This window comes from Cyprinus carpio, chromosome A15 (assembly GCF_018340385.1).
Source record: "Cyprinus carpio isolate SPL01 chromosome A15, ASM1834038v1, whole genome shotgun sequence".
NCBI classification, from domain to species: domain Eukaryota; kingdom Metazoa; phylum Chordata; class Actinopteri; order Cypriniformes; family Cyprinidae; genus Cyprinus; species Cyprinus carpio.
In genome coordinates, this window is record NC_056586.1 from 15,547,317 (window position 1) to 15,574,811 (window position 27,495).

Consider the following 27,495-nt stretch of genomic DNA (forward strand, 5'->3'; position numbering starts at 1 on the left):
TGTCACACTTGATCAATTTTATGCATCATTGTTAGCCCCAAACTTGTAAACCTCATGGATTACTTTTGGTCAGTTAGACAGCCCTAGTCTCCATTCACTGGCTTTATATGTAAAACAATGGAAGATATTCTTCAAAAATCCACCTTTTTTGTTTTCACAGAAAAGAGAAAGTCATAGGGGTTTGGAGCGACATAAGGGTGAGTCCTTATTAGAGTCAGTCGTGTTCGTTAGGTGTGAGCCACACCAGCTTTCATTTCCAGTGTGCTCTGTGTTTTTGAATTCACTCTGTGTAGGAAGTGCCTAGGCCTTGCGTCATTTCCTCAACCGTCTCTCTCAGCACTTCTGTTTTTCTCCTCTGTTTCCCCTTTCCACCCTACACCTCTGTATCTCACTGAGGATAAACGCTTATCCAGCGCATCCACATCCCACAACAACAAAGTTTGCACCGTCGTTTAAAGTTTGAAAGCTTCGGCACAGCCTGCGTACTGTTCTTTGTAACCAGCAGACACCCTTACATGTGCACGTCTGCACTGGACCAACTTTTGCACTGGAGCAGCTGAGCAGGAGAAGCAACTGTGGATCTGTCCATCGCCTGGCCTACATTTTTGGGGGTGGGGAGAAAGCAGGAGTATTGCAGCGGTGGTACTTGAGGTTTTATTTTTAGCCTCTTCCCGACCCTCTACCATGACAGCTGTCTCCCTCCTCTGACAGAGCAGAGTCAGGAATAGCCTATCACTTTGCACCTCTGAGAACTAGGGCTGCCGGTTAGTCTGACGTGGGTCTTCTGAATCTCTGGACTGTCTCTGTCTCGAACACACACATACACGAGTCTTGGCGCTTTGGTCGGCACTCGGCTGCACTGTGAGCTACGTGAACTGTCCGGAGCTGCCGCAGAGGATCTCAGGTAAGGCAGCAGACGTTACTCATGCTTCTGGATGAGGGAGCTGTTGATCTAGACCTGTGGAGGAGTCTGTGGGCTCAGAGCACTGCTGCGGTCTGGACTCAGGCCTGCTCTGTCACCTATTTTTAGGCTTGAGTGTGATGGCACACTGGGAGCAATGACCGGGTCAACCAGTGCTAATGATAAATCCAGCAAGTTTCGCTTGAAAAGGTGAATTCAATTAAGTTTTTTTTTTCTTTCATACTTTAATGTTTGGATTGTGCTCTGTAATATGGTATTTTGAGATTGGAATGGTGCGCTGGATTGGCATTTCTGAGGTTAAGTACTCAAGGCTGTCATGCTCAATAGAAGCTTTTGTTTGAGTTGGTTTGCTCTTGTGGAGAAAGGTAGTGCCATTTCAGGTGTCTCATTTATTTTACTCTTGAGATGAATGTTTCAAATGGGCCTCATTTTTGGACTTTTGTGGCTATTTTTAAATGCTTTTGAGCTATTCTTCTATTCAGTGAGTGTGGAGTATTTGATAGATGAAGTCAGGAGGTTATTTTGTGTATACAGTCATTGGATCATATGCTTCGCAGTCTGTCTGCTGCAGCTTTTATTGATGTGGTCATAAATTGTCAGCTGTTCATTTATATCTTTGTATGTCTCTTTTGTTCAGCTAAATTGTCTATACTGGCGTGGATTTGTTTCGGTAATATGTTTCTTCATTTTGTCAGTTGAACTATAATTCAGTTCAGGAAATGAATTCAGTTTTGTTGGTTGAATTGCATTTAACAGGGTTCGTACAAGGTGCTTGAAGTGCTTGAGGTATTGAATTAGACTTTTTGAAATTGAAGTCCTGGAAAACCCTTGAAAACAGCAATATTTTTGTGAAGGTACTTGAAAAGTACTTGAATTTTTAAAGGGCAGTATATATGAAATATATGTTATTTTTTCCCTCGATAAAACAATCTTTTTATGCAAAATTAATGATGCAGCACGTCAGATATAAATACAATTGTCAAAATAATCAGTCGATTGCTTGATTACCAAAACAATTATTAGTTACAGCCCTAGATTAGTTAAAATATTTAAAAATACAACTGCATTGTTTTGATTTGTGTGATTAAAAGACAAATATTTTGTCATAAAAAAAAAATCTTAAAAATAGTATTAAAATATTGTCTCATTCTAGTGAACCAAGTATGTGTATATCTCGTGAGCTAAGTGTATTGTCTCACACCCTAGTGTTGATAAGTGGTGATATAGCTCATTATTTCCCAAGTGTATGATACAGCTTTCAATCAGGTCAATCATATTCATGAAAAAAAAAAATCAGTTTGAATAAGGAAAGCGATGACTTTGCCATAATATTCTTTCAAATGTTAAAGTTGCCACAGTCATTGCATGCTTTTGCGCTGCACTTTATTTGTGCCATTTAATTTTATTAGTTTGTTAGAATTTGAAAGATGATAACAACATAGTCTGATAAGTAAGATCTTTGATCTTAGTCCTTGAAAACCAAAAAAGTAGTGCTTGAAAAGTCATTGAAAATCCTGGAATTTCATTTTGCAGTTTCTGTATGAACCCTGATTTAATCTTCATAAATTGGCTACTGTATAATCATGTATCCTCAAGAAAGCTGTTCAGTTCTTTTATTTCTGTTTTGATCACTTATATAAGCTATGTGTAGCCTTGGACAAATAATGTATTTTATCCTATTAACAATATTAATGTCACATTCTACAAATGTATGTCCAGTTGCATTTGCTTCCCGTTGGAGGAAAAGGAGGGCCATTTGCATTGTTTTGGTTTTTCAGTAATTATCTAGCAGATGAATATACAATGAATATACAAATTATCAGTATTTCTGTGATTTTACGTATTGAAATCTTGCTGTTGTTATTATTATTATTATTATTATTATTATTATTATTATTATTATTGGCAGATTTGAGAATAGAATATTTCAGGGAATGTAAATTCTTTGGTTTCTGCTTTTATCACAAGCTACATAATTACGGTCATATTTGATGATAATATTTTTTGTTTTCCTTTTTTGTTAGCAAGTTATCAGTTGTTTCTGGTTTTGTTACTGATTGGATTGTTACTGTTGTTTGCACAGCTGGCCTAAAGTGATGTGGGCCGCTTAATGCCTATGTGGTAACTCTTATAGAAGGTCTGTGCTGTCAATATTACAGAGCTCTCTTAACAGATAAGCACGCCATGGGTAACTTTATATAGCTGCAGTGTGTCTGTTGGCTGGAAGGCCTGGTGAAGGGTCAGTGGTGGTGTTAGGGGAGTTCAGGGTGGGATCTAGAGATGGGGATAAAGGAGAGCATGGAAGCCACACCAGACAGGTCTAGTAGGGGATCCCAGAGTAATCCTTGCAGCTGATGCCATGCAATGTGGTAGCGTGATAATGAGGTGAAAATTATTTGTGTTTACAAACAAAAGCTCTCTGGTAGTTGTCCTTTTTTTTTTTTTTTTTTTTTTAAAAAGGAATTTAATTCTTACTCATGTCATCCCAAACTTGTGTAAAAGTTTGAAAAATAAAAGTGACCATGCTTTCAAGGTTCCAGAAGGGGGAAAAAAGTATCATAAATAGTCCATATGATTTGTGCGTAGATTCTTTTCATGATTGTGCATTTTCAACCATGATGCACCTTTTATAAATATACACGAAAATGTGAATTAGCAGAAAATTTTTTATTTGTTCCTAAGAGGGCACTAGGATTGTGGCATAGTCACAATGGATCATACCACTCATAAAGTTTTGTGTTTTTATTTATTTGTTTTCTTAATAAATAGGAATATTTTTATTCAAAATGCTTTAGTTTTATAGAAGTCAGACTGCAGCTGTAGAATGAGCCCTTTTTGACCCTCCCATAGGTCTGTCATATGTCTCTTGATCTAATATGTCAACAAGTTTAACTTGATTTTAGGATCATGTCATGATTAGATAAATTCCCTTAATATGCAACTTGGAGCAAATCCCACTGTTTAATCACTTCTTTCTACCCAACAGAGCCAAGAACCTCCTCTTCTTTCCAGCACTGTGGGTCTTGTTTACCTGAAGTTTGTGACCTCACATAACATAACTGTGAAGACCAGCATCCATTGTGCCAGCCTCTTGTCTGCTGGCCCCTTCATCTGTCACTCATCTTTTCATCCTGCCCTCCCTTCCTCATCAAACCCTTACCCGGCCCAGCCCATGACAGCAGCATTGCCAGCATGGCATTTTCATCACGCTTTTCCTTCTGGGAGCAAAAGGAAAGTGATTCTCCATTCTCATCTTTCTGCACTGTGTGACATCAGTTAGGTGGTGTGCATGAAAATGCATCAATGCTTTCACTTTTACATCTATCTGTAGCAATGCACTGGGGCGCTGTGTGCACGGTTCATGGACACACAGCTGCTAACAGCTCCGTTCAGGGCATGTGTGTGTGTGTGTATGTGTTCAGGGCACATGGAAAACACAAATCACTGTGTGAATATGACCAGTTTGTTTCAACTTCATTGGAGACTGCAGTTCTCCAGCTCTCTGCCATAGCTTTTTTGATTACATTTTGAAAAGCTGCCACTGGCTTAAACACTGCGGTAATCTGATGCTACTGCTTAAAATGTAGAATTAGAAATCACAAGCACTGTAAATTGGTGCTTTATTGGGTTACAAAATTTATATATTTTTCTGTGTAACTTGCTCGTTAAACATGTCCTGCATGAAATGCATTGGATACATAACAGCCTCAGCATATACTTATTGTCCTAAATCAAATGCTAATATTATTTTACATGGACCTTTATAGATCAAAGAAGACAACAAGCCAATCCCTAAGAGTTCAAAAGACAATGTAAGTGTCCAGATATTCTTCATACTAACAAATTAAGTATTACAGCTCTTTTATAATGCTCTCACAGAGAAGAGATGCACTTATAAAACAAGAAGAAATGCAAATCGAAAAGCACTCTGTCTATTTGTCTTTAGTTAGATATTTTCATTTATTATTTTCAGAATAATATGCTGTTAGCTCCAAGTCCACATGTTTCACACAGGATGCAGAATTGTTGTCACAGGAAGCCCATTTCAGTAGCTGCTTCAACGTTATGCCACTCTGAGAATGAGTATTTAAGAATAGCCAATTATTTCCCAGTAGATTTATGAAAACATCATTTATTTAATGCATATGGACAATTGATTTCTCACTTTCTCACCTGCTGCATAGTAATTTGCCTCTAAATGGTGTTATCTTGGCTTGAAGATGGACCGTTTGTTCGATTCTTTGTTGTTCTGTTGATTGATGTGCAGCTGTTGCACATCACCAGCTGTGCTTTGTCTAAGCGGGAGGTCGGTGGTTAAGTCAAGAGGCTGGATAAACAAACTTACTTAATATCAGTAAAACACCTCAATCAAATTCTGACTCTGTATCTCAGCATGATTTGAAGTGTTAGAGTGGATATTTTTGGGAATCTATAATTTTAGTAATAGGCATTTGTTGCAAATTAAAGAGGCAAGATTTCTTTAAAAAGTAGGGTATTTTTATTGTAGTTTAAACAACTTGGGTGTCAGTGAGCTTTGTGCAAAACCTGCTGACAGATAAACATTGTTTGTTTGGTGCAGCTCATAATCTACTAACAGAATCTACTGGATATGTGTGTAGGAGTCAAGAGGCAGCGTGGTAGGGAGTAAGACGGGGCGTACTTTCAGTCTGAGTGTGCAAATGCATGCTTTGAGATGTGCTTCATGCAGAAACTTTAAGTGCAAAAAGTCACTAAAGTTTTTTTTTATGCAATAGTTCACCTCCTCTGCTATCTTGGTTCTCTCCTGCATACAAAGCTTCTGTATAATTTGTCAACAGAAACTAGTATTGTACTTCCCTTTCACCTTAGTTCATTGAGTTTGGTAGCCAAATGGTTTTGCTTTGCTTTGTCCTTTAGTGATAAGATGCAATATTTTCAGCGTTTACTATTAAAGTGCTATGTATTGATTTAGCAATCTCTTCACAATGATTAAATATCTTTCTACCTTTTCTCACTGACAATCTACATCTACCGTATCTGCTGGCTGAGTAGTCTGACAGTGATGGTAGCCTGAGTAGCCGCTCCCAGTCAGTGCCCAACCTGGAGCCTGGCAGAGGCCTACTGTGTGCCAAGAGTCCTCAGCCTGTTGAGGACACACCCACAGAGGTTAAGTCCCAGCCACAGTTCAGGAGAGTCAAAAGCCCCTCACCCAACAGAGACAAGATGGCGACCAGAAAGTTCTCTGAAGTTCCCAAGGTGCAGGAGCGCTTCAAAAGCCCAGAACCTCCCCAAGCTCCCTTGAGTCCTGAACCTTTAATGAATGGAGAAAGCAAAGTGAATGGTGCCCTCAATGGCAGTGTTAAGACTACTGATAGTGCTAGTCAACCAGAGCTCACAGAGGACTTAAAGGGTGGGACCCATAAGAAGGTGATAAAAGTGGTACGCAGAGTGGTTAGGAGGGTAGTTCCTGCTGAAGAAGACATGGCAACAACCCCTGCAGCCATGTCCCCAGAACCATCTAAACCAGCTTTAGAACCACCAAAACCTGAACCAGCATCTGTACCAAAAGTTGTGAAGGTGCCTGTGTTCTCCTTCAAACATGATTTCATAAAGAAGGAGGAAAGGGATGATATCTCTGCTGGACTGACTAGTTTGATGACGCGAGGCAGGACCAGGGAATCCCGTCCACGCGTCCGCAAGGATGAGCCTCCTGAAAAAGAGGGTGTGAAACCTGTAGAGAAATCTCAAGAGAAGGAAATTTCTGGACCAGCACAAGATAAAACTGTGCTGAAAGTAGAGGCCTCCCAGACTCCAAAACAAGAGCAACAGACTTCAGCATCTGCTACTACCCTGACGACTCCCAAGTCTCCTGTTTCACCACCAGTAGGATTCATCCCAACCCCAAAATCCAACCCACTCTCTCCTCCATCTGGATTTGTTCCTACACCGAAACCCACCTCAAAACCATCTACTCTTTCCCCTCCAGCAGGCTTTATTCCTGCTTCAAAACCTTCTCCTGTGACTCCTGCTGGATTTGTTCCAACAGCTCCTATCGTTTCTCCACCCCCAGGTCCTATTCCAGATCCCAAAACATTACCTGTTATCCCCAGTTCTACAGCTCCTGTTCCTAAAGCAGCTGCTACCTCTGCTCCAACTGCTGCTGGTAAATCCTACACCCTTAACTCCCCAGCCCCCAAAACAGATCCATTTGCCCCTCCTTCAGGGTTCATTCCCACCAATAAACAGATGCCTATGAAGAAACCAGAGGTATTGATCCTGCTGATTACTTGGCTGCATGGATTGCTGTAGTTCACTTAACTGTGTGAGGAGTGCACTAATGTGAACAGCGTATACCACTAGTACTAAGATGTTCCACGTTATAGTCTGTATGCAAATGAGCAAGTTGCTCAAATTTTTACATTTTTACTAAACATTATCTCTGCATTTATCCTAGTGGTTTGTGTCTCTCAGAAGTGTGAGACAGACCTTCTTACTCTGTCTCTGATCTGAGCTGTCTTTCTAGTCTCTTTGGGCTTAATAGCTTAGCCCAGGACTTGTGGTTCCTGAATGTCACCACTGGAAAACCAACTTTAATGTGCTGATCTTGCAAATTAAGGTGGAGTTGAAGGCCTTTAGTAGATTAAACCACTTCAGAGACCCACAGAGCTATGCATTAGTTTTGAGTAGACAAGATTAGGAGCAACATAAATCTGTGTGGACACTGTTGCAAGAATATAGACACTACATTTTATGGTTTTGTGTTGGATGCTTGTTTTGGAGTGGTTTGATTGTACCATTTCAGATCAGAAGAAACTAATTTGTGATTGGTTGCATGGATACTAACTTCAACCCCTTAAACAACTACTTTGTTGACTTTGTGTGTGGTTTGGACATAATATTTGAAGGTGAACACGGTCGTACTTATGCCACCAGCTCGAGCAGGGAGACCTTCTCCTGGGAGCATTTGTAAACCCACTCTACCAGCCTTGTCCAAAAAGGTGTGTGTTTGTGTGTTTTACTAAGATCACACTCTGCAGCAGTTAGATGAAATGCTTGCTCAGCTCTGCAGGAAGGAAATGCAGCATGCTAACATATATATTTGTGACTTCGGATTCAATCAGGTTCTGTGTAGAGCTTTTACAATTTATCCTTTTGAATAAATTGATGTTGGCTACTACATAACATTACTCAATAACAAAGCTATGTGCATTGAGTTAGACTTACCTCTTCTTGGTGGTCTGGCCTATAGGAGAGTCCGCCACTGAGTCCCACAGAAGAAGCACAGAGGCGGCTGGAGAGGATCTTCGCTGCACCTGTAATGCCTGTCCATCTTCCTTTTGTCTTTCATTTCCTCATCTTTTTCCTCTGACTCTCTCTCTCTCTCTCTCTCTCTCTCTCTCTCTCTCTCTCTCTACCTCTCCCTCTCTCTCTCTCTGATGCTAGCATGTGCTTTATCCAGACTGTTTTACATGGCTCTGACTGCACTGGCTGTAGGCCTATAAATAAAGCACCTTAGAGCTTGACAGCACTTACGCTGACTGAATACTTATGGGGAAATGGTTAAATACACTGCATTGTTAATGAAGACATTAATGCGAGCAGAGTGACTACATAGTGCCTTCACATCTAATGGTTATGAACCCGGTCTCTGTAGAAGCAATGTATGGCTTCATTCCAAACTCTAGTGAACCAGTCTACCTAGACACCATGATGACAGTTCGAGAAATCTCGCTTTAGACAAAGTTTTAAACAAGCAATCCTAAAACAAAAGAAATAAACTAAAATTACTCATTTATTTGTGTAGTGTTTTCCCCTATTTTTTTCTGATTCCTTTTAAACAAAACAAGGGGGGAAGACAACAGTGAAGACGACATTACTCCTGATGTTCTTTCTCATCAAAATATCATACAAATCTTATTTAAAAACTATTTTACCCAACTTTTTATTAATGCTATGTTTGTTTGTTAGTGTAGCATATTGTTAGCTTAGCAACAAATGGTAATGCGAAGCTACAGTACTAATTATATAATATACAATTTTTCAACAAACAATGCTCTCCAATTAAACTTTTTTAATTCAATGAATAAATCTCTACTATATACCCCATTTTTGCCCTTTTTTCACCATTTCATGCACTTTTTTTAACTTTTGCTATGTGCTGCAGTACATCTTTAGTATCTAGACAACAGGTTTTCATTGGTTCAGGCTTGCCCATCTCACCTCCATGTGCCTGCTGTCCTTTCATCTGTGGATACATGTCTCATCTTTACCTCTCTCTCTCATCCGCCACTGTCTCTGTGGCTGTGATTGTTTGGCTGGCTGGTCTAGCTGGAACCTGTGCCCAGTGTCTCTGCGTCGTCTCAGGTACAGGGCCCCTCTGGGGACGGCTCTTCCCCTACTGCGCCCCTCCATGGCTTGGCCCGAGTGTGCGCTCGTGTGGCCTGTTGGAGTGTAAGCCCTCTGTTCCTCTTTCTAACTCACCCCCACCCTCGTACATGGCTATATGTGCTTTTGTGCTTGTGTTATCAATTAGAAATAGATGCTTATATTTTTATTAAAGCAAATATATGAACCCGATTGTTTCTATATCATATCTTTGATATAATGATTGTCTGCTTGTTTGTGTATGTATGATAATTTTAAGCCAGTGTTGATGCAGTGCATGGTGACTCAGGGTTAGTTGTAACTGCATGAAACTCTTTTTGCTTCTGCAGCCCCACTGATCAGCTTATAAGTAAATATCAGTGGATGTGCTCTCTAATTGGTGAAGACTTTGGTTTATGAATATCTCATTTTGCCGCCTCAAGCTCTGAACATTACCTCATTTATGCATTACCTCATATCACCAACATAGTGTCTTTTATATATCCTTATATCACCTCTCTGCGTTAGCCATGCTATTGTTAGCATAAATCGTATTATGTTCAGAGATGTTAGTTTCTTTAACTGAATATGTTTTAATTTAATATGCATAGTTACACATGCCATGTGGGATTTTAACAAAAATGTAGCTGTAAAAACGTACATGGGTAAATCTCATAAAAATATATATATTTTTTTTAGATTAAATGTAACCTTGACTTGTTACATATGACCTGTTCTTGACAGATTTCATGAGATTCTGGGTGACCATGGTGCCTTACACTGATATACCACATGATCAATAACACTTTTTATTCACAGGATGCTTTAGATGCTCTGTGTGTGGATCTGAGGCAGGCTCTTAAATTGATAAATGACTGTGTTTTGAGAGATGCACGTTATAAAGTGTTATGATGTCTAACGCTGCTCTTGCCCTCTCATGCCGACCTGCCGTCTCACAGGGACAGGTGGAGGAGGATCCCATGGCAATCCTAAAGGCAGACCATGCCGCTGCCGCCCATCCTAAGGTCTGCTTTCTGCTGTGTGTGTTGTACCATAGTTCACCTGCATAATCCCACCCTCGACCTGTCGTGTCAAACTTGCCCTTGTGTTGTGGAGTGTTGTGTTTGCACCCATCCCATTTCATCGACAACACCCCAGCCATAGAGCCACAATTAAGAGACACACTCGAAAATCGCAAAACGGGCAATCTGGCAAATAAATATGGGTTCATCTAACATTTAATTAGCATTGGATTGTTATTAACAGTTCTGTAGTGTTTTCTACCCTTCCTTCTCATGTGCTACTGTACTTGTAGAGTGTACCGGTTTATCTACAATCATAACATCTTATACTAACCAAACACTAGAGAACAGAAGCTTGTGAACTGGAACACAACTCCATATACTATCTCTCACTGTCAGCCCTCCACAGCAGTAGAGTTCATGTTCTGACCAGTGTGTGTAAGTCAAGCATGAGTGCAGTGGAAACAGACATGCCAAGACAACCAGAACATCGGGCTTGTAATCTGACCCCGTCCATCATTTGATGCCCGAGTTGGCTTCATCTACACCTGCTTTTAAACTCTCCCTATCTTGCATGACAGCCCACAGCATTTTAAGCTCATTTCCTACTGTAGACATTGGGAAACAAGTTATTATTTTTTTTTTTTGGACTGATCTGGGACCTCTTTGTTCTTTAATTGATATTCTGTCAGGAGAGGTCTCGGATCAGGATGAAAATATTTTTTGTGTGTCATTAAATGGTGACAGACCTTGTCACATAAGTGTGGACCAATGCATGGAGTGGATTTGAAGCGTATCAGTGGTGCTCCTGTTCAAAAGGCCTGTGCAAAGTCATAAATAATGAGTTTGACTGATTTTTTTTTCTCCTTCACAGGTGAAAACAGAGGAGCAGATAGCTGCAGAGCAAGCATGGTACGGCTCAGAGAAAGTGTGGCTGGTCCACAAGGATGGATTCTCTCTGGGTTAGTACAAAAGCCATGCAAAATGAACTCGAAGCATTATTATAAATTGAAGACAACAGGAAATGGCATTTTCTATTCATTTAACTTGCATAATTTGACACATTCCTATGTGAAAATAGAATATTGTGCTAGAGTGGAAGAGAAAGTCATTTCAGAGGCGGAGAACGTTATTGCATTTTGATGAAAGATCATGGAAACATTTTCTCCTTTAGAATATTGTGCACCATTGTTTCTCACAATATAGCACCAGGGATATTTATTAAGTAAGGAAAAAGGGTCAATTTAGATTTTATGCCATTTGTAACTAAATACCAGTTTGATTACGATTACAATAACAGAGCGCTTTAATGCGATTGAAATGTAAAAAGTCTGTTTTAATTTTGTTTCCGCAATGATGTTATGTGCAATCAGAAATAAAAACATTAATAGTGTTCTCTGGTGTTGTTTACAGCCACTGTGGTGAAGACGGAGACTGGAAGTCTACCAGAGGGGAAAGTGAAAATCAAACTGGAGCATGATGGGACAGTACTGGACGTGGACGAGGATGACGTGGAGAAGGTCAGTTGTCCAGGCTGATTATGTGTTTCAGTATGCACAAATATAATATTTTATTCATATTCAAAATGTAGTTAAAAAACGTTTTTGACCTCGTAAACGTAAAAATGTAATCATCATCATAACTGAACCTTCTGGTGACTTCTCTGTGATCTCCAATCATTTAGTCCTCTTTAAAGTTTGCCCTTGCAAACTTGTTCATCTGCTGCCATATTTTAGTGCAATGCCTGCATCTCAAAATCCAGTCGACGGACAGAACCAGATATGTGTTCATAGTTTTGTGACTTTAATGTTTTAATTCAAATGAAAATAGAATTTGTATCTTTACCAATGTTGCTATGTGAACAACCAGTAAATAATAACCTTAAGTACACAAACATTTCTTGCTTAATTTAGAGTTGAAAATGACTTCTCAAAGATTCTAACTGATTCTAACTTTGAAGAGATTCATTAAATGATTTGTCAGACTGATTTAAGGTACAGTAGATCTGCTTGTGAGTGCTTTTGTGTGATGCATTAGAAGAAACGTCCCAGTCATTTTGTTCATGAAGTGGCTACACTAGTCGTGATGTGCTGGTTTTTGAGTGCAGCTAGGAAATAGAATAGGAACAAATGTCTCTCCTCATTTCATCACATGCAGTTCAGATTGCACATTCACAACAGAAAACAATCTTCCTTTCATTGTGGTGATGTGGAATCAACAGCAGAAGAGCTGAATTTTTTTTAACGAATCTTCAGGTCTGCAGGGCTTTGGCACAGGGTTTTTAGCAGAACTGTGCTACTACCTGACCTGAATCCAGAGCCAAGTGAGGGTTAGACATGCACAGGGTGGGAGAAAATGATGCTATTATATAGATCACAGCGAAACAGGTGGGATTTGGCCTAATTTTTTAAAACAGACAGATTGACCTATATAGACACGCATAGAAGTCTAATAGAATTTTCAGAGTTTGCACTATTAGGCCTTGATGAGACACATGCTGGGAAATATTTCAGCTCACTTTATCCCTGGCACAGTCTGAGCTTATGATTTCCAGGTTGACCTCAAATCAGATTTTTGAACCATCTGTTCAATGAGGGAATTGCTAACTAAGCTGGATCCAGAGTTGAGCTTGTCAAGTTTTAAATTGCATTAAAGACTTGGCATGAAGTCTTGAGGCTATTGTAGATGAATCACATCAATTTCAAACCTCTTACTATTTTTAGTTGTTGTCATATTTCCACTCTTCCCATTAATCACCAGTCAGCTTTCTAGCATTCTTTAGCCTTTAACATTTAAACCCTTCAATCCAGGCGAACCCGCCGTCATTTGACCGCTGTGAGGACTTGGCAGCTCTGCTCTACCTGAATGAGTCCAGTGTTATGCATTCCCTGCGCCAGCGCTATGGAGGAAACCTCATCCACACGTACGCAGGGCCCAACATGGTGATCATCAACCCTGTCAGCGCCCCCTCCATGTACTCGGAGAAGGCGAGAGCTCTTGTTTTCTTTTACACTTCTTGCATCCAAATATGCCTACTTCTTTATTATATAGTATAACCCAATATGCAATACTCATGAAACAGTAGACAACAAATACTCACATGACCTCCTAATTCATCAAATGCATTGTACAGTATATTCTGACAGTATGCAATTACAGGCGGAGATACTCACTGTGGCAGCAATGCAATGCATTATGGCTACTATATTTTATACAGCTGTCCCTTCGTCAGTTAAACACAATAGGAAATGGGCAACTGAAAGCCGCTAATGAGCTTTATTGGATTTCATGCAAGATAAAGTACTACCCATAAAATGTAATTACAGTCCAGAAGAGAATTTCTTTTGGTCATCGGTCCTAATTAAGTGATTTTGCATTATGGATCAAGCTGATTATGTGCCATGTTGAGTGTTTTTTTTTTATGCATTCTAAAGCTGAAACTATGATAAATGTGGAAATGTTATTGCACTCGTGCTGGAAAGATGGTTTACGCCAACTTTCTTTTCAAATTAACAGCTATTGATTTTCCCTTCATTGGAAAATGAATGTTAATGGGTTTACATTTGAGGCTTTAAGGTTTTCATTGTTGACAGAAAACAAACACTGTGTAATACATTAAGATTATTAGTTTGGTTTATTTTTTCTTTTTGACGTTTCAGGTGATGCACATGTTCAAAGGCTGCCGACGAGAAGACACGGCCCCTCATATATATGCAGTGGCTCAATCTGCCTACCGAAACCTTTTGACAACACGGCAGGACCAGTCCATCGTGCTGCTGGGAAAGAGCGGCAGTGGCAAGACCACAAACTGCCAGCATTTAGTTCAGTACCTGGTGTCCATCGCCGGCAGCACTGGAAAGATCTTTACTGGTACAGAAACAGGAGCCATACTAACCTCATGTCCTAGCAATTTTTAAAAAGGTTTTCTAGGGATAAACTCAAATTTTGGCAAATGCTAATAGCTTATAATGTTGTTATAATATTCAAATGGAAATGTGTAAAAGTGCAATCTGGTGTAAAAGCATTAGAATTTCATGATATAAGTCATCCTTTTAAAACTGTTCTTTTGTAACCAAGACTAGAAAAACAATTTACTGTTGAATTGCGACTATTGGCCAGTATAATATGATCATTGTGCATTTCCATTTTTAACTGCATATTATATCTATGTGCTTGAAAAGCTTGAACAGCCTGTGGTAAAGGGAGAGGTGTCATGCGGTCACTGGAAATGTGCTTGTCTAGCGTGGGGAAAGTGTGAGCGCTGTGAAGAGGGTGACAGATGAGAGCTGTGCTAATGGTGCCCACTAAAGCACTCTGATAATTAGCCGTCATCAAGGCTTGCTCAGCCCCTGCTTGGTCAATAATGACCTAATGAAGACTACAGTGCTCATCAACTATACCATTAAAGAGTCTGTGATGTTATCTCCGTATGCAGGATCCTCTCTCCTAGTGCGGTCAGTGTTAAAGACTCAGTCCTTTAGTTAAATGTTACTGTGTCTCTTCCAGCTGAGAAATGGCAAGCAGTCTACACAATCTTAGAGGCCTTTGGAAACAGTGCCACCTCTATCAACAATAACGCAAGCCGCTTCTCCCAGATCGTCTCGTTGGATTTTGACCAGGCTGGTCAGGTGGCCTCTGCCTCGATCCAGGTTTGTCGATGTAGTACTGGGTCATATCTAAATGATATAAAATGCACTAATTTTATGGCTTGTAGTTAAATGGCGACCCATCATCTAACCACCCAACCTGCAACCTTTAAACGCCCCTTATTTAAATAATGTTCAGTTCAATAAATAATAATAATCAAAAATGAATAAAAATTCATTCATCTCTTTCTTTTATATGTAGACCATGCTGCTGGAGAAGCTGAGGGTGGTGAAACGACCAGAGACTGAGTCCACTTTTAATGTTTTTTATTACATGATGGCTGGAGCAGACAGCACACTCAGGTAAACTCACAGTAATTGAATGCCGTGTGCTTTTGCTATTGAATGTTGCAGATATTTTGTCTGGAACCCAACATTTCTGCTCTTTAAAAACCTTGCACTATTGAAGAAAGCTGTAAAATACTGTATGATTTAATAACTTGATTGTATTTCAATTTTCCTGCAGAACGGAGTTGCATTTTAACCACTTTGCAGAGAACAGTGCTTTTGGGATTGTGCCTCAAACTAAGGTTAGTTTTGAGTAGACTGAGTAGTTTGCCAGCAGCAGAACCAAAATCATTTTATTTTCATTTAATTATTTACCAATTTAGTGGGCAATGCATACAACAAATAAAATGTGTGTGTGTGTGTGTGTGTGTATACACAGTCTGAGGACAAGCAAAAGGCATCACAACAGTTCACTAAACTGCAGGCGGCTATGAAGGTGCTGGGCATCTCTTCTGATGAACAGAAAGCTTTGTGGCTCATCCTTGGGGCCATATACCACCTTGGTGCTGCGGGAGCCACAAAAGGTAATTCAATACTAACCCAGTCAGACAGTGTGGTTTGTCATTGATTTACTTTCAAGCAATCCCAAGTCACCAATAACCCCAGCATAAACCCTTAGCAAAACATTTTTAGAACTTTAATAGCTTGCTTTGATTCTAAGTCTTCTCTTTTAAGCTCCACATTGCTGTCTCTTTGCTAATTTAGCTCACAGAAGCATTCGACAGATTTCTCTTTACACATCAGAACTGGAGAGCTTCCAAAAAAAAACAAAAAAAACGCCTGACAAGCACAGAAACAGACTTTATTAATTAAGGCCGACTTACTGTCTGCTTACTGAGCTCAAACAGAGGAGAGACAAGCAGCTCAGGAAACAGTTTGATGTTGAGGAGTTTAGAGAGATGTGTTTCTTTAGCTCTAATGAGGATGGATGGCTCCGTATTCACAGTCTATGATATCACTTCCTCATCATGCATTCAGAGGATGATGTATTAATGAACCTTTTAATCACCAGACTCCAAACTGTACTGTCTACATGCTGTCTCTAGGGTCCACAGTCATGGGAAACTCAGAAATTGCTGGGAATATTCAAATTGTGTGTGTGTGTGTGTGTGTGTGTGTGTGTGTGTGGGTGTGTGCACTGGTTTGGGTGGTTTATGAGGACACAGATCTGTATAATAATATGGGTATGACACAGGTATTACAATATGAAGGTGGTTAATGAGGACACTTCCTGTGTCCCTGTAATTCAAAAGGCTTAAAAACATACTAAATGGTTTTTTGAAAATCTAAAAATGCAGAAAGTTTTCTGTGAGGAGTAGGTTTAGGTGTATGGCGATAGAAAATATAGTCTGTACAGTAGAAAAACCATTAAGCCTATGGGGACCAACACGTACGTGTGTGTGTGTGTGTGTGTGTGTGTGTGTTTGTGTTTATCTTATAAAATCATGGAAAATTGCTCTCTTTTTTTGTGCATTAAATTTCTATAAATCTATTATTTAAAAATCATTAACCAGTAATTAAATGGTGTGGGAAAGGAGTGTGTGGGATTGGATTTGAATACATGGCCATCTGTCCGTTTTAATTGTAAGTATACTAGTTTGTTGCTGATATATTGTCACTGCAGTCACTGAATTGCTCAGTAGTCTGGTACTCTTTCCTGTACCTGCATGCCTCCCCTGTGTCTCTCAGACAAATGCGAGAAAGCTATAGTTCTGGCAGGAGGTACTAATACTGCTTCAGTGTCCTGAGTTGGTACTAAAGACTAACATTATATGACATCAAACATAATAACTGGTAAAGCTTTTTTAGCAACATATTTCACCTTCAGGACAGCATATTAAATGTTTATAAAGACACCTTTGTCTTGTCACTTGTCCGTACAGCAGGGGGCAGTGTTGTTCTGCCTTATTGTATTTTGTCTGGGTGTTTACTGTACCTTGGTTAAGGCTGTTCTTATTCATAGTACAGGCAAATAACTGTAAAATGTGTAAAATAGTTTTTATAGACCAACAGTCTGATATATACTACCAATCAACTGTGGGGTCAGTAACATTTTTTTTAAAATACTTTTATTTAGCAAGGATGCATTAAGGTGACAGTAAAGACATTTATTTATTTATTTATTTATTATTATTATTATTATTTTTTTTTTTTTGTTTAAGACTCCAAACTTTTAATTGGAAGTGCACACAACCAACAAATACAAAGATCAGTAACTGCAGGCTTACATAATTTATGTGTATTAATTTAGCAGATGTTTTTGTCCAAAGCAACTTACATAAACACAATAAGCACAACCAATTATACAACATAAAGGAACCAACAGTATTATTCTACACAATTTTCTAAAAAACAAAAAAACAAAAAAAAAAACATGTACATGTTATTTCAGTTCTTAAGGGTTTGTTGAAAAGAAAATACAATTTGAAAAATTAAAATAATAATGAATGATTATTACTATTATTATATCTTTATATATTATTATATATATATATATATATATATATATATATATATATATATATATATATATATATATATATATATATATATATATATATATATATATATATATATATATATATTTGGAGAAAATGTTGTACAAATTAAAAAGGTTAAAAAAAAAAAATCACAATTGATTTAGTCTGTTACTAGTCTATTATATTCATTCATTGGCCAGCCATTGCAAAAACACATATTGATAGATTACTAAATGACAACTAATGTGCAATTGAAACGTCAAATGAAAATGCATGGAAATCCAGTAATATTTGTATATGCGAGAGTTTGTGTGCTAACGATTGCATTTTTGGTTCCGTTTGTACAATACTGAAGAATGTCTGTCATGTTCTAACCTCTTCTTCTCTACTTGCATGTTGCATGATGTTACAAAGCAGAGGTTGATGAAGGTAAAGAGCCTGAATATTATATATCAGCACAACAAGCAAATACCTCATTTGTGTATGTGTGTGTGGTTTTATGCTGTTATCGTAGTTGCCAGACATTTCCATTTGCATTCTTATTGTCGTCTTTTCTTTCTTCTTTCATTTCACTGCTGGGCTTCTTTGCTTTCAGAGGTTTATAACAATGTCTTAGTCTTGAAGCTTAGATAAAACTTTGGTGGGAATATGTGCGGGTGAGGGAGGGGAGCATCGTAACTTTGTTGTCTTATAAAGCTCAGGCTCTCTGATGTTTTTCCGTGTTGTAGACTTTTCATTTCTGCAGTGCTTTTCTGTTGTTAAGCCGCAAACACAAATAAAAAGCCTATTCGCTCTCAGTTCTTGTTTATTTTTGGCGTTCATCTATTCCACCAGAGGCCTGCGTTGTTTTCCCTCTCTCTCTCTCTCTCTCTCTCTCTCTCTCTCTCTCTCTCTCTCTCTCTCTCTCTCTCTCTCTCTCTGCGACCTCTTCTGGTTCTGGCAACTTCACTGCAGCTTGCGTGTCCCTCTTCTTGTGTATGACTCTGTGGCTAGCTCTGAGGTCAGTCGGAACAATATCCGCTAGACACATTTAAAAATCCTTTCAAACATTGTAAAAAGCTGATTAAACGTTAAAACTCACAGACAGCATCAGACAAACTGTTCTGAATGTAAGAGTTTTACTGTATACAGTCAGTGGTTTTCAATAGTGCTTGTCAAAATTTACATTGAATATCAAAATAGCTTGTTGTAAAAAAAATCTAGTTTCTGACAAAACAATCTAATTTATTAAAATGTATTCAACCAAATACTATTAGATTTTTATTTAATATTTGTTTAAATATAAGCAAATAATTATATTAATATTATCATGAGATGTATATGCCCACTCATATACAAAATTAATAACATGACACATATTTACACTTATGTTTTTTTTTGATTGTTCCAGCAACCAGTAATCTTGAAACTCATCTTTGTTTCAGCTGAATCCATATTTAATCTCCTCTGGGATGTAGTTTCGTTTACCTTCTATAGTATTTCTCCTGATTTTTTGAGGATGAGGACATGTCACACAGCCTCTCCGTGGCATCTGCTTAATTTGGCAAGTGTTTACCAAGTAACAGATGGATTTGCATGAAAATACCACAGTGATTGACTGGATGACAAATTTGAATAACGAAATATCTGGAAAGAGTTTCTCCTCCCTTCAAAGCTGATATTCTAAAAAAGCATAATCAAACAGTTAGTTGCATTTTCGTCCATGACCGGAACTAACCTGCAGTCTACTTTAATTCGTAATGCACCAGATGAAAACCACTGTTGTTTTTCTTCCAATCTTTCAATATTTGGTTAAAACTGGATCTTTTTCTAAAAGCTATTATGACTGTACATTAATGAAATGATCAGCGGGATTGCATAAGACTTCTCTCAGATACCATTAGAGCCCCATGGTCATTAGTAGTGCTTCATTCCACATGGTATTTACACTGTCCCTGTGCATCTCACAGCGGGCCGGAAGCAATTTGCACGTCATGAGTGGGCCCAGAAGGCGGCTTACCTCTTGGGATGCACCCTAGAAGAGCTCTCGTCTGCTATCTTCAAACACCAGCCCAAAGGAAGCTTACAAAGATCCACCTCGTTCCGCCAGGGACCAGATGATGTTGGGACAGGAGACAACTCGGGTAGGAATTTCATAAAACAAAACCTCTGATACAAAGGAATTGTGTTTGCTGGCTTTGGCAGTATTTAAATGTATGTTTTGCCTCACAGCTCCAAAGATCACAGCTCTGGAGTGTCTGGAGGCCATGGCTGCTGGACTCTACTCTGAGCTCTTTACTCTGGTCATCTCACTTGTTAACCGGTAATGTTTGTTACCTCTCATGGTCAGGACAAAAATGTGTCTTTTTCCCAATATGAATGTGAAGATTAGTAGTGGGAATACTTTACTGGAAATACTTCCCCATTTCATTTGTGAACGAGAAAAAAAGCCTGTATTGTTTGATGCATCTAACCTACACTTAATGTGCATCTGTTGTTCGTTTGTGCTTGTTTAGAGCGCTGAAGTCGAGTCAGCATTCCCTGTGCTCTCTGCTTATTGTGGACACACCAGGATTCCAGAACCCAAAGTTAGCCAAGCGGGACCGTGGCGCCACCTTTGAAGAGCTGTGCCACAACTACACCCAAGAACGTCTCCAAACGCTTTTCCACGAACGCACCTTTGTACAGGAGCTAGAGCGCTACAAGGAGGTGCAGAAACTATAAAATTATTCCTTTTATAAAAAATAAAATAAATTGTAGTCTCAATTCATTTGGGCTGTGTCTAGCTGAGTTAAATCGATGTTGATTTTAATACAACCTCAGATTGAATTATGTAGAATTAAGTTGTTTGTCTAAGCTATCATAATCAAATTTGCTTGCCTTGTTAACAAAATCAATAATCAGGCTAAGTACATGAGCCAATCAGAGATCAGTCAAAGAGATAAAGGTACTGTAAGCGACGTTCTGGAACTCCCTACAGACTTCCAGTCGGCATGAAATGAAAATTCTGTTCTAAAAATTTGTAAATGTACGTTGTAGAGCTTATTGTGAAAAGTTCATCCATGTAAACATTTGATTTGTCCTTTTTTATTTTTTTTATAATGTTTAATCAAAATGTCATAACTCTTAACTCTAACACTTTGGGTGAAAACAACAGAATTTTTGATTGCAACACCCACATACCCAAAATCCAATTAACAACCAATGAATAGAAACAAGTTCCCACCCTAATCTGTAACACTTGTGATTGTGTACAATAGTAAATGTTGAACGCACAGAATTTGCCTCAAAGTGATCTGATTTGCCAGTGCTCATATATTTTTGGCAGTTCATAGAACTCAGGCCTGACATTTTTTAAGGGCACCGAATTCAGTGAGAATCAAATCGCTTATAGCACCTTTAATCAAAGGTCTTGAAATGATCAGTTTTCATGCTTGAGCCTCTTACTTGGTTTTTTATCTGGCCACGAGGCTGTAAAATCATAGAACAAGAGAAAATATGGTATTACACACATGAAAAATAAAATGTATTGAAACCTTTAACCCAAAATCTGTTTGAAATCGTAGCTGACTAATACTCCCTCTGTCCATGTTTAGGAAAACATAGAGCTTGCATTAGATGACATAGAGTCCAGTACATCACTGTCTGTATCAGCTATAGACCAAACCTCCACTCAAGCATTGGTAAGCAAATCTTTACTTTATTTCCTCCTCAGGTTTTTGTAGTGCATCCCAGCCTGTCCCCAAAGGGGCCTTATCTGGAGAATGTGTGCTTTTCAGTTTCAGCAGTGACTTGAATCACTGAGTTTTCCCTCGTCTCTCACAAAGTTGGGGAAAAAACTGTTTGACTGCTTAAAAGTTCTCCTCAATGACTTTTGTGTCCTTTAGTTTGTCATTTGAGTGCGAACTCAACCTCAAAGTTGTTATCTGTAGTGGCAAGTTATTATATTGTTGTATCTAGCCAGTCGTTGCAGGAGCAGCGTGTCAGGAACACGGCTTTCTGGGATGTTAATGAAACGGAGAGGTTGTTCTTTTTCTCTATATGTGTTTGGGTGGGTATTGAGTGGGAAGTGCCCTCCCTCTTTTTAAGGCACAGTGTTCAGAATCTTAATGAAAGCACTTTTGATGACATTGCTTCTGTCACAAAAAGTGTCTGGATCATGCTTAGTAGTCCCTGTTAAATCTGAATCATACTGGAATCAGAGACAGATTTTTAGCTCAGATTTTATTTGTACCTTATTTTTGACACTGGAAACTCTGTTTTGACAGCATTTTGTCTTGTGTATGTGCGTGTATATATGTATATATTATTATTACCTACAGTATATGCTATGTTTTGTTAGTTAAACATAACTTTCTTATTGTCATCTTGACTGAACCTGCGTGGACACGTTACATGTTTCTTTTCTCAGCAATAAACCAATCACACTCTGCAGGATAGGGCATTTTAATTATTCATTTTCTAGATATTGCTACAACCAATTTCCTTTAGTATCTCAGGTAATAGATTAAAACAGGCATCCTCTGCTTAAAAAAGGATTTTAGATTAGAATGGGTCAGTGGTACGTGACTGATTGCAAAAACGATGAGTGTAATTTTTTATTTCTGACAAGCTGCTTTGAGTGTCACTAGGAAATGTTTTAAAAGCCCCCAGTGGTCTCGAACACCAATTACAGGTTTACGATTTGAATAAACACAATTGCCCGTGTAGTCATATAATCGTTTAAGCCTTTCTCTGCTTTTCAATCAACTGAAGTTTTGAAAGAAATTCATAAATTGTCAAATGAGCACTTTAAAAATTAATTAATTGAAAGCACTCGCTAAAACAAGCCTGACAGGTTAATTAGCAAATCTGTGTCTGGCAGAAATAATACTGAGGCATAAAGACGTTGGTCTCATCAGTGTGAAAAGTAATATTTAAAGACAATTCTGAGCATATTCATAAGCCAACATAATTGCTGTAAGTTCTTCTCCGCACCGGCCTCATCCACAGTTATTCAGCAGCCTGCAAAGTGTCAGTGCGGTAAAGCAGAACAAGGGAGAAGCCATTACTGGTATTAATTGCTTAAGTAGACAGGCAGAGTGTAAGGTTTAAAAATGCCTGCCTGACTGCCCTGGAGCTCTTACTTAATACAGGCCTTTAATGAGGAGCCCAAGACTAATAGCTCATCTTTTTTTCCCCTCGTTTTCTACTCCTCTCTCTTATTCTATAAAGGGTAGTAATTGCTTTCATGTAATGACTAATGTTGTGTTTGAGGTCATTATCGAAATATGAAATGAAAAGTAAATTAAACAATGCACAGTCTTGATGAATGAAAGGGGCTTAAATTGCGAGTAAACAAAGTTCTTGAGAGAGATTGAGCTTGTTAAAGCCAAGATGCAGCATGAGCATTAGGGTCTAATGTCTTGTTAGTCTCACTGTTGATTCATGAGAAAAATCTTAGTGGCAAAGAATTTTCAAAAAACGATGTGTAACCTTGAGTTGGTAGTGCGTTCATAAGGTTTAGAGGTCCTTTTCTAACAGGTTAATGCTTTAAAGAGTGGTCACATTCACAAATCTCCTTTATTCTGTGAAATAACCCTATAAAGGCTATTTTATATTTGATATGCAATTTATCAACACGATCAAAACTTTGCTTGAAAACCTGTTGTACACTAGATCTACTAGATGCCTGTTTGCTGTGAAATTTATACAGATTTTTATAAAGTAAACGTAAGAATAAATTGAACACAAGACTGAAGCAACTTATGTTCACTTGATTATCAATACATAATTTATTACAAAATTCATGTTAAAATGTGAGTATCAAATATGATACATCAGGCTTTTGAGAAATGTTTATCTGTTCAACTCCCAGTCATCATTGTATTGTATTGCATTATATGTTTTGCCCCCCAAAAATGATCAGAGCTTTGATCATAAAACTAAGATTTGATTTTTCTGACTGTTCATTTATATGTCAGGCTTTACAGGGTTAAACATTAAAAAGTATTTATACTATGCCCCGAAATTGGAGTTGAAACCTAAATTGGGGGCTCGTCCGGGATTTGAATCAGTTATGTCCCCATTAAGGACCCCTGTCTACAGTTAGAGTCTAACAAAGTGTTCTTTCATGTCCATGTGATTCAGGTACGGACCTTGGCCAGGACAGATGAGGCGAGGGGCCTGCTGTGGCTGATGGAGGAAGAAGCTCTGCAGCCCGGAGGCTCAGAGGAAACTCTGCTGGAGAGACTCTTCAGGTATTACAGCCCTGTGGATGGAGAGAGCAAAGGTCAGAACACAATATACCTCCCACATGGCCAACCACACACATACTTTAACACATAGACATTAATGTATGAAAAGATCATGCAACCTAAATGTGTCCCTCAGGCCCTGCCCTGCTGCTGAAGAGTGAGAAGGCGCATCACTTTCTGTTGGGTCACAGCCACGGGACCGACTGGGTGGAGTATGATGCTCGGGGCTGGTTAAGCCATGCCAAGCAGAATCCTGCCTCTCAGAATGCGGCCATATTACTGCAGGACTCTCAGAAGTAAGACTCTCATTATGAAATTAATTACTAATATTTGCCTGCTAGTACAAACATTTAGCCAACTCCATCTCTGCAAGCTCTGTGAGTTTGGGTCGCTTATAACATGCATGTGAAAATACTCTATGGTTAAATGTTTGAAAGAGAAGGAAATAAGACAGCCAAGAATTTTTATTAAATATAAAAATAACAAACACATTACATATAAATAATAAATTTAATAATATAATAAAATAATAACAAATACATTACATATTGTTGTTGTTGTTATTACTATTATATAATAATATTGAATGTTTTTTTTTGTTATGTTTTTTTGCTGTTAACTTGGTGTTTTGGTCCAATTAAAGTTTACTATATTATAAGTTCATTGTAAGCTAATCTAATTTTATACTTAAAAAAAAAATGCAAATACAGAAATACAATTATGTGTAATGACAACCTTTTTTTGCTTATTTTAAATGTTGCATATTACACTTGTGGAGGCGTTAAATGATCCAGCTCATTCTCTGTATACTCTGGTCCTTCTCTCTGCAGGAAGAATATCAGCGGCTTGTTTATGGGGCGTTCAGGGGGAGCCACAGTTTTGTCAGGCTCTATTGCTGGGCTTGAGGGTGGATCACAGCTGGCCCTGCGCAGGGCAACAAGCATGAGAAAGACCTTCACCACTGGTGTGGCCGCTGTTAAAAAGAAGTCCCTCTGCATCCAGATTAAACTGCAAGTGGTGAGCACTTCAGATGTGAAAACTACATCCATACACTAATGCACTCAAAACAGCTAGACAGAGAGCAATGAAATGGAACCTTATTATTGACCTCCTTGACTGGAACGGAAAATGTAAGGCTCTCAATATGTGTTTTTAAAGATCTTAGAGCTAAAACTAAACATGCTAATTAGAGCACCACCACTAAAATATGAAGTAGAATATCTAGATAAACCAGTCAACCTCATTAATTAGTTATTAATAACCTAACAACCATTGTGACTAGAGGTCAACAATACAGATTTTTTGATGGCCGATGGAATATCTTAGAGCAGGGTAGCTGATGCCCTATTTAATTTAAAGATGATAAGTCACTCATGCTGAAATTAAATGTGTATTTATTTTACATAATATTTACCATATTGGAAGTAAGTAATTCTAAAATGAAACAATATGAAAAAGTAATTTAATAAGTTAAGAAAAAATAAACCTGTAAAATATACATTCGTACTTCAGAAAGAGCTGCAAAATAGAAGTCCCGACACTATCAGAATAAAGGTCCCACTTCCACTTTTCAGCCAAACAGAAAAAAACATACAGGCAGATAATTGAAAAATGCCAAATATCAACCACTAATCGTGACCCATTAGTGTCAGAAAATCTTATAATATGGTCATACAGCTTTTCTGAACTTAATGTGACTATGTTGTGTTGTCCCGTAGGATGCACTGATAGACACAGTGAGGCGGTCCAGGGTGCACTTTGTGCACTGTCTGCTGCCTAAAGCAGAGACTTCAGCTGGGGATTTGAAGGTGCTGGGAGGACCCTCATCTCGCTCTGGAGAGATAGATGCACATGGAGAGAGCTGTGACAATGGCCTCATGCAGCTGGATGTGTGCTTGCTCCGGGCGCAGCTCCGTGGCTCCAAACTGCTTGATGCCCTCCGTATCTACCGCCAAGGTTAGAGTTTAAAAAGGCATTTAAAACATAAGATAAAGACACTGTGAATGACCCTGGTTATCGATTTGTGACCTTTATTTTGTTGAGAATGTATAAAAATGTCTGAAGAGAGGAAAGATTTAAAAGTTCAGATTTTCCATGCAGTTTTGACTTTTCTGTATATCGCCTTTTCCTTACAGGGCTTGTTGACATTTGTAGGGCTTATGTGGCCAGATGCTACGTAGTATTCTAGATGTCTTTTTTTTTATTCTTGGAGACGTTCATGGGTTTATTTTGTTGAGTAGTCTTTTTGAAAACATTGCAGTGAAATCAGCAAAATGTCACTGGAAACTGTTTTGGCACATTTCAGCCTAAAGCCCTGAGTAATCAGAACATTCTTAAGATAAGCAACTGACCAATGCCCTCATCATTGCTCTCTGCTGAACCTCCACAGACCCTGTAGCTTTCTAGAATCACACATGTTCTTCTCCTGTAACGCTCCTGTCGTTCGGCTCTCCCTTTCCTCAGGTTATCCCGATCATTTGGTCTTTTCGGAGTTCCGTCGCCGCTTTGATGTGCTGACTCCCCACCTGACGAAGAAGCATGGGCGGAACTACATTGTAACTGATGAGAGAAGGGTGAGTGTCCTTTTATTTGTGTTTGTGAGTGTGTTGTTTCTCTGAGCGCCGTTTGGCTCCTCCTTCATGAGCTGCTCTTCCTTGTAATTGATTATGACAATGCTCAGGCCAGAGAGCTGTGTTGTTGTACACATCTTTTCCCCCTTAATCTCGGCTCTGCTCTGGTGACAGGGCAATAAATGCTTTAATCAAGGCCCAGAGTGACGACTCTATCAGTGGCATCCTGTCCTATCACTAATCCCGCTTCTGTTATTGAGTCTACAAAGACCCGTAATGTCCTAATGTGAACTTCATGTGTATATAAATGGATATATGTGTAAATATGTGCATTTTAAATATGTACATATACATATGTATGTATATATACAGTATACCTTTGAAACATTTGGACATGTTTAACTGAATATAGGTTTTTCATGACATTAAAGACACTTTGATCTAAAGGCGTATGCTTAAATGCTTTATTAGCTTTTTGACAAATATAAATAATACTGTATCAAATGGTAATAATCAATTTACTAAACTAAAAAAAAATATTTTAGTAAAATTTTATATGTTTATTTATTTTGCATGAATGGACCAGGGAGTGAACTAAATTGTAGTTTAATTTAATTTGATTTTTTTTTTTTTTATTAAGGAAAATAATCTAAAATATAATACTTGATTTCAAATTATAAAGTTTGTTAAAAATATTCAGTGGATCCTATTTTATTTTATTCATTTTATAGTATGAATGGACCAGAGAGTAAAGGAAAATAATATAAAATATAGATTGATTTTCTTTTTTTGGTCCCAGTTCCCATACTTCTATTTGTTGTTTGTATGTACTAGTTTTGACTGGTACTGTATGTATATTATCTATTTATGGCACAGGTAATAGGGTCAGTATTAGAGCATGTTACACGCTCAAATATATGTATCTCATGAGAGTGATCTTTGCTTGCATGTTGCTTTAGCTATGTTTTTCAGAGGTCTCTCTTTGGTAACTAATTCTCAGCAGATTCCC

General features: G+C 38.4%; 1 protein-coding gene across 17 annotated transcripts in view; it reads left to right on the forward strand.

Annotated features, from left to right (window-relative positions):
- The window catches only part of LOC109112221 (unconventional myosin-XVIIIa-like), a 90,846-nt gene that overhangs the window by 24,686 nt on the left and 38,665 nt on the right, over nt 1-27,495 (forward strand). For 2 of the 17 annotated variants that reach the window (XM_042771180.1, XM_042771181.1), the window contains exons 1-25: nt 192-904; nt 3,909-4,153; nt 4,690-4,734; nt 5,954-7,168; nt 8,151-8,216; nt 9,230-9,352; nt 10,225-10,290; nt 11,162-11,249; nt 11,701-11,807; nt 13,098-13,274; nt 13,947-14,157; nt 14,794-14,936; nt 15,136-15,236; nt 15,400-15,463; nt 15,601-15,745; nt 18,116-18,130; nt 19,651-19,824; nt 19,913-20,003; nt 20,197-20,389; nt 21,277-21,363; nt 23,810-23,951; nt 24,053-24,212; nt 24,747-24,933; nt 25,635-25,872; nt 26,380-26,489. In XM_042771180.1, coding sequence (XP_042627114.1) covers nt 4,115-4,153; nt 4,690-4,734; nt 5,954-7,168; nt 8,151-8,216; nt 9,230-9,352; nt 10,225-10,290; nt 11,162-11,249; nt 11,701-11,807; nt 13,098-13,274; nt 13,947-14,157; nt 14,794-14,936; nt 15,136-15,236; nt 15,400-15,463; nt 15,601-15,745; nt 18,116-18,130; nt 19,651-19,824; nt 19,913-20,003; nt 20,197-20,389; nt 21,277-21,363; nt 23,810-23,951; nt 24,053-24,212; nt 24,747-24,933; nt 25,635-25,872; nt 26,380-26,489 — 3,987 coding nt within the window. In that variant the 5' untranslated portion in view covers nt 192-904; nt 3,909-4,114. Of the gene's footprint in view, nt 1-191; nt 905-3,908; nt 4,154-4,689; nt 4,735-5,953; nt 7,169-8,150; nt 8,217-9,229; nt 9,353-10,224; nt 10,291-11,161; nt 11,250-11,700; nt 11,808-13,097; nt 13,275-13,946; nt 14,158-14,793; nt 14,937-15,135; nt 15,237-15,399; nt 15,464-15,600; nt 15,746-18,115; nt 18,131-19,650; nt 19,825-19,912; nt 20,004-20,196; nt 20,390-21,276; nt 21,364-23,809; nt 23,952-24,052; nt 24,213-24,746; nt 24,934-25,634; nt 25,873-26,379; nt 26,490-27,495 lie in introns of those variants that run through there. The other 15 variants (XM_042771187.1, XM_042771188.1, XM_042771191.1 and 12 more) reach the window with 13 other exon arrangements.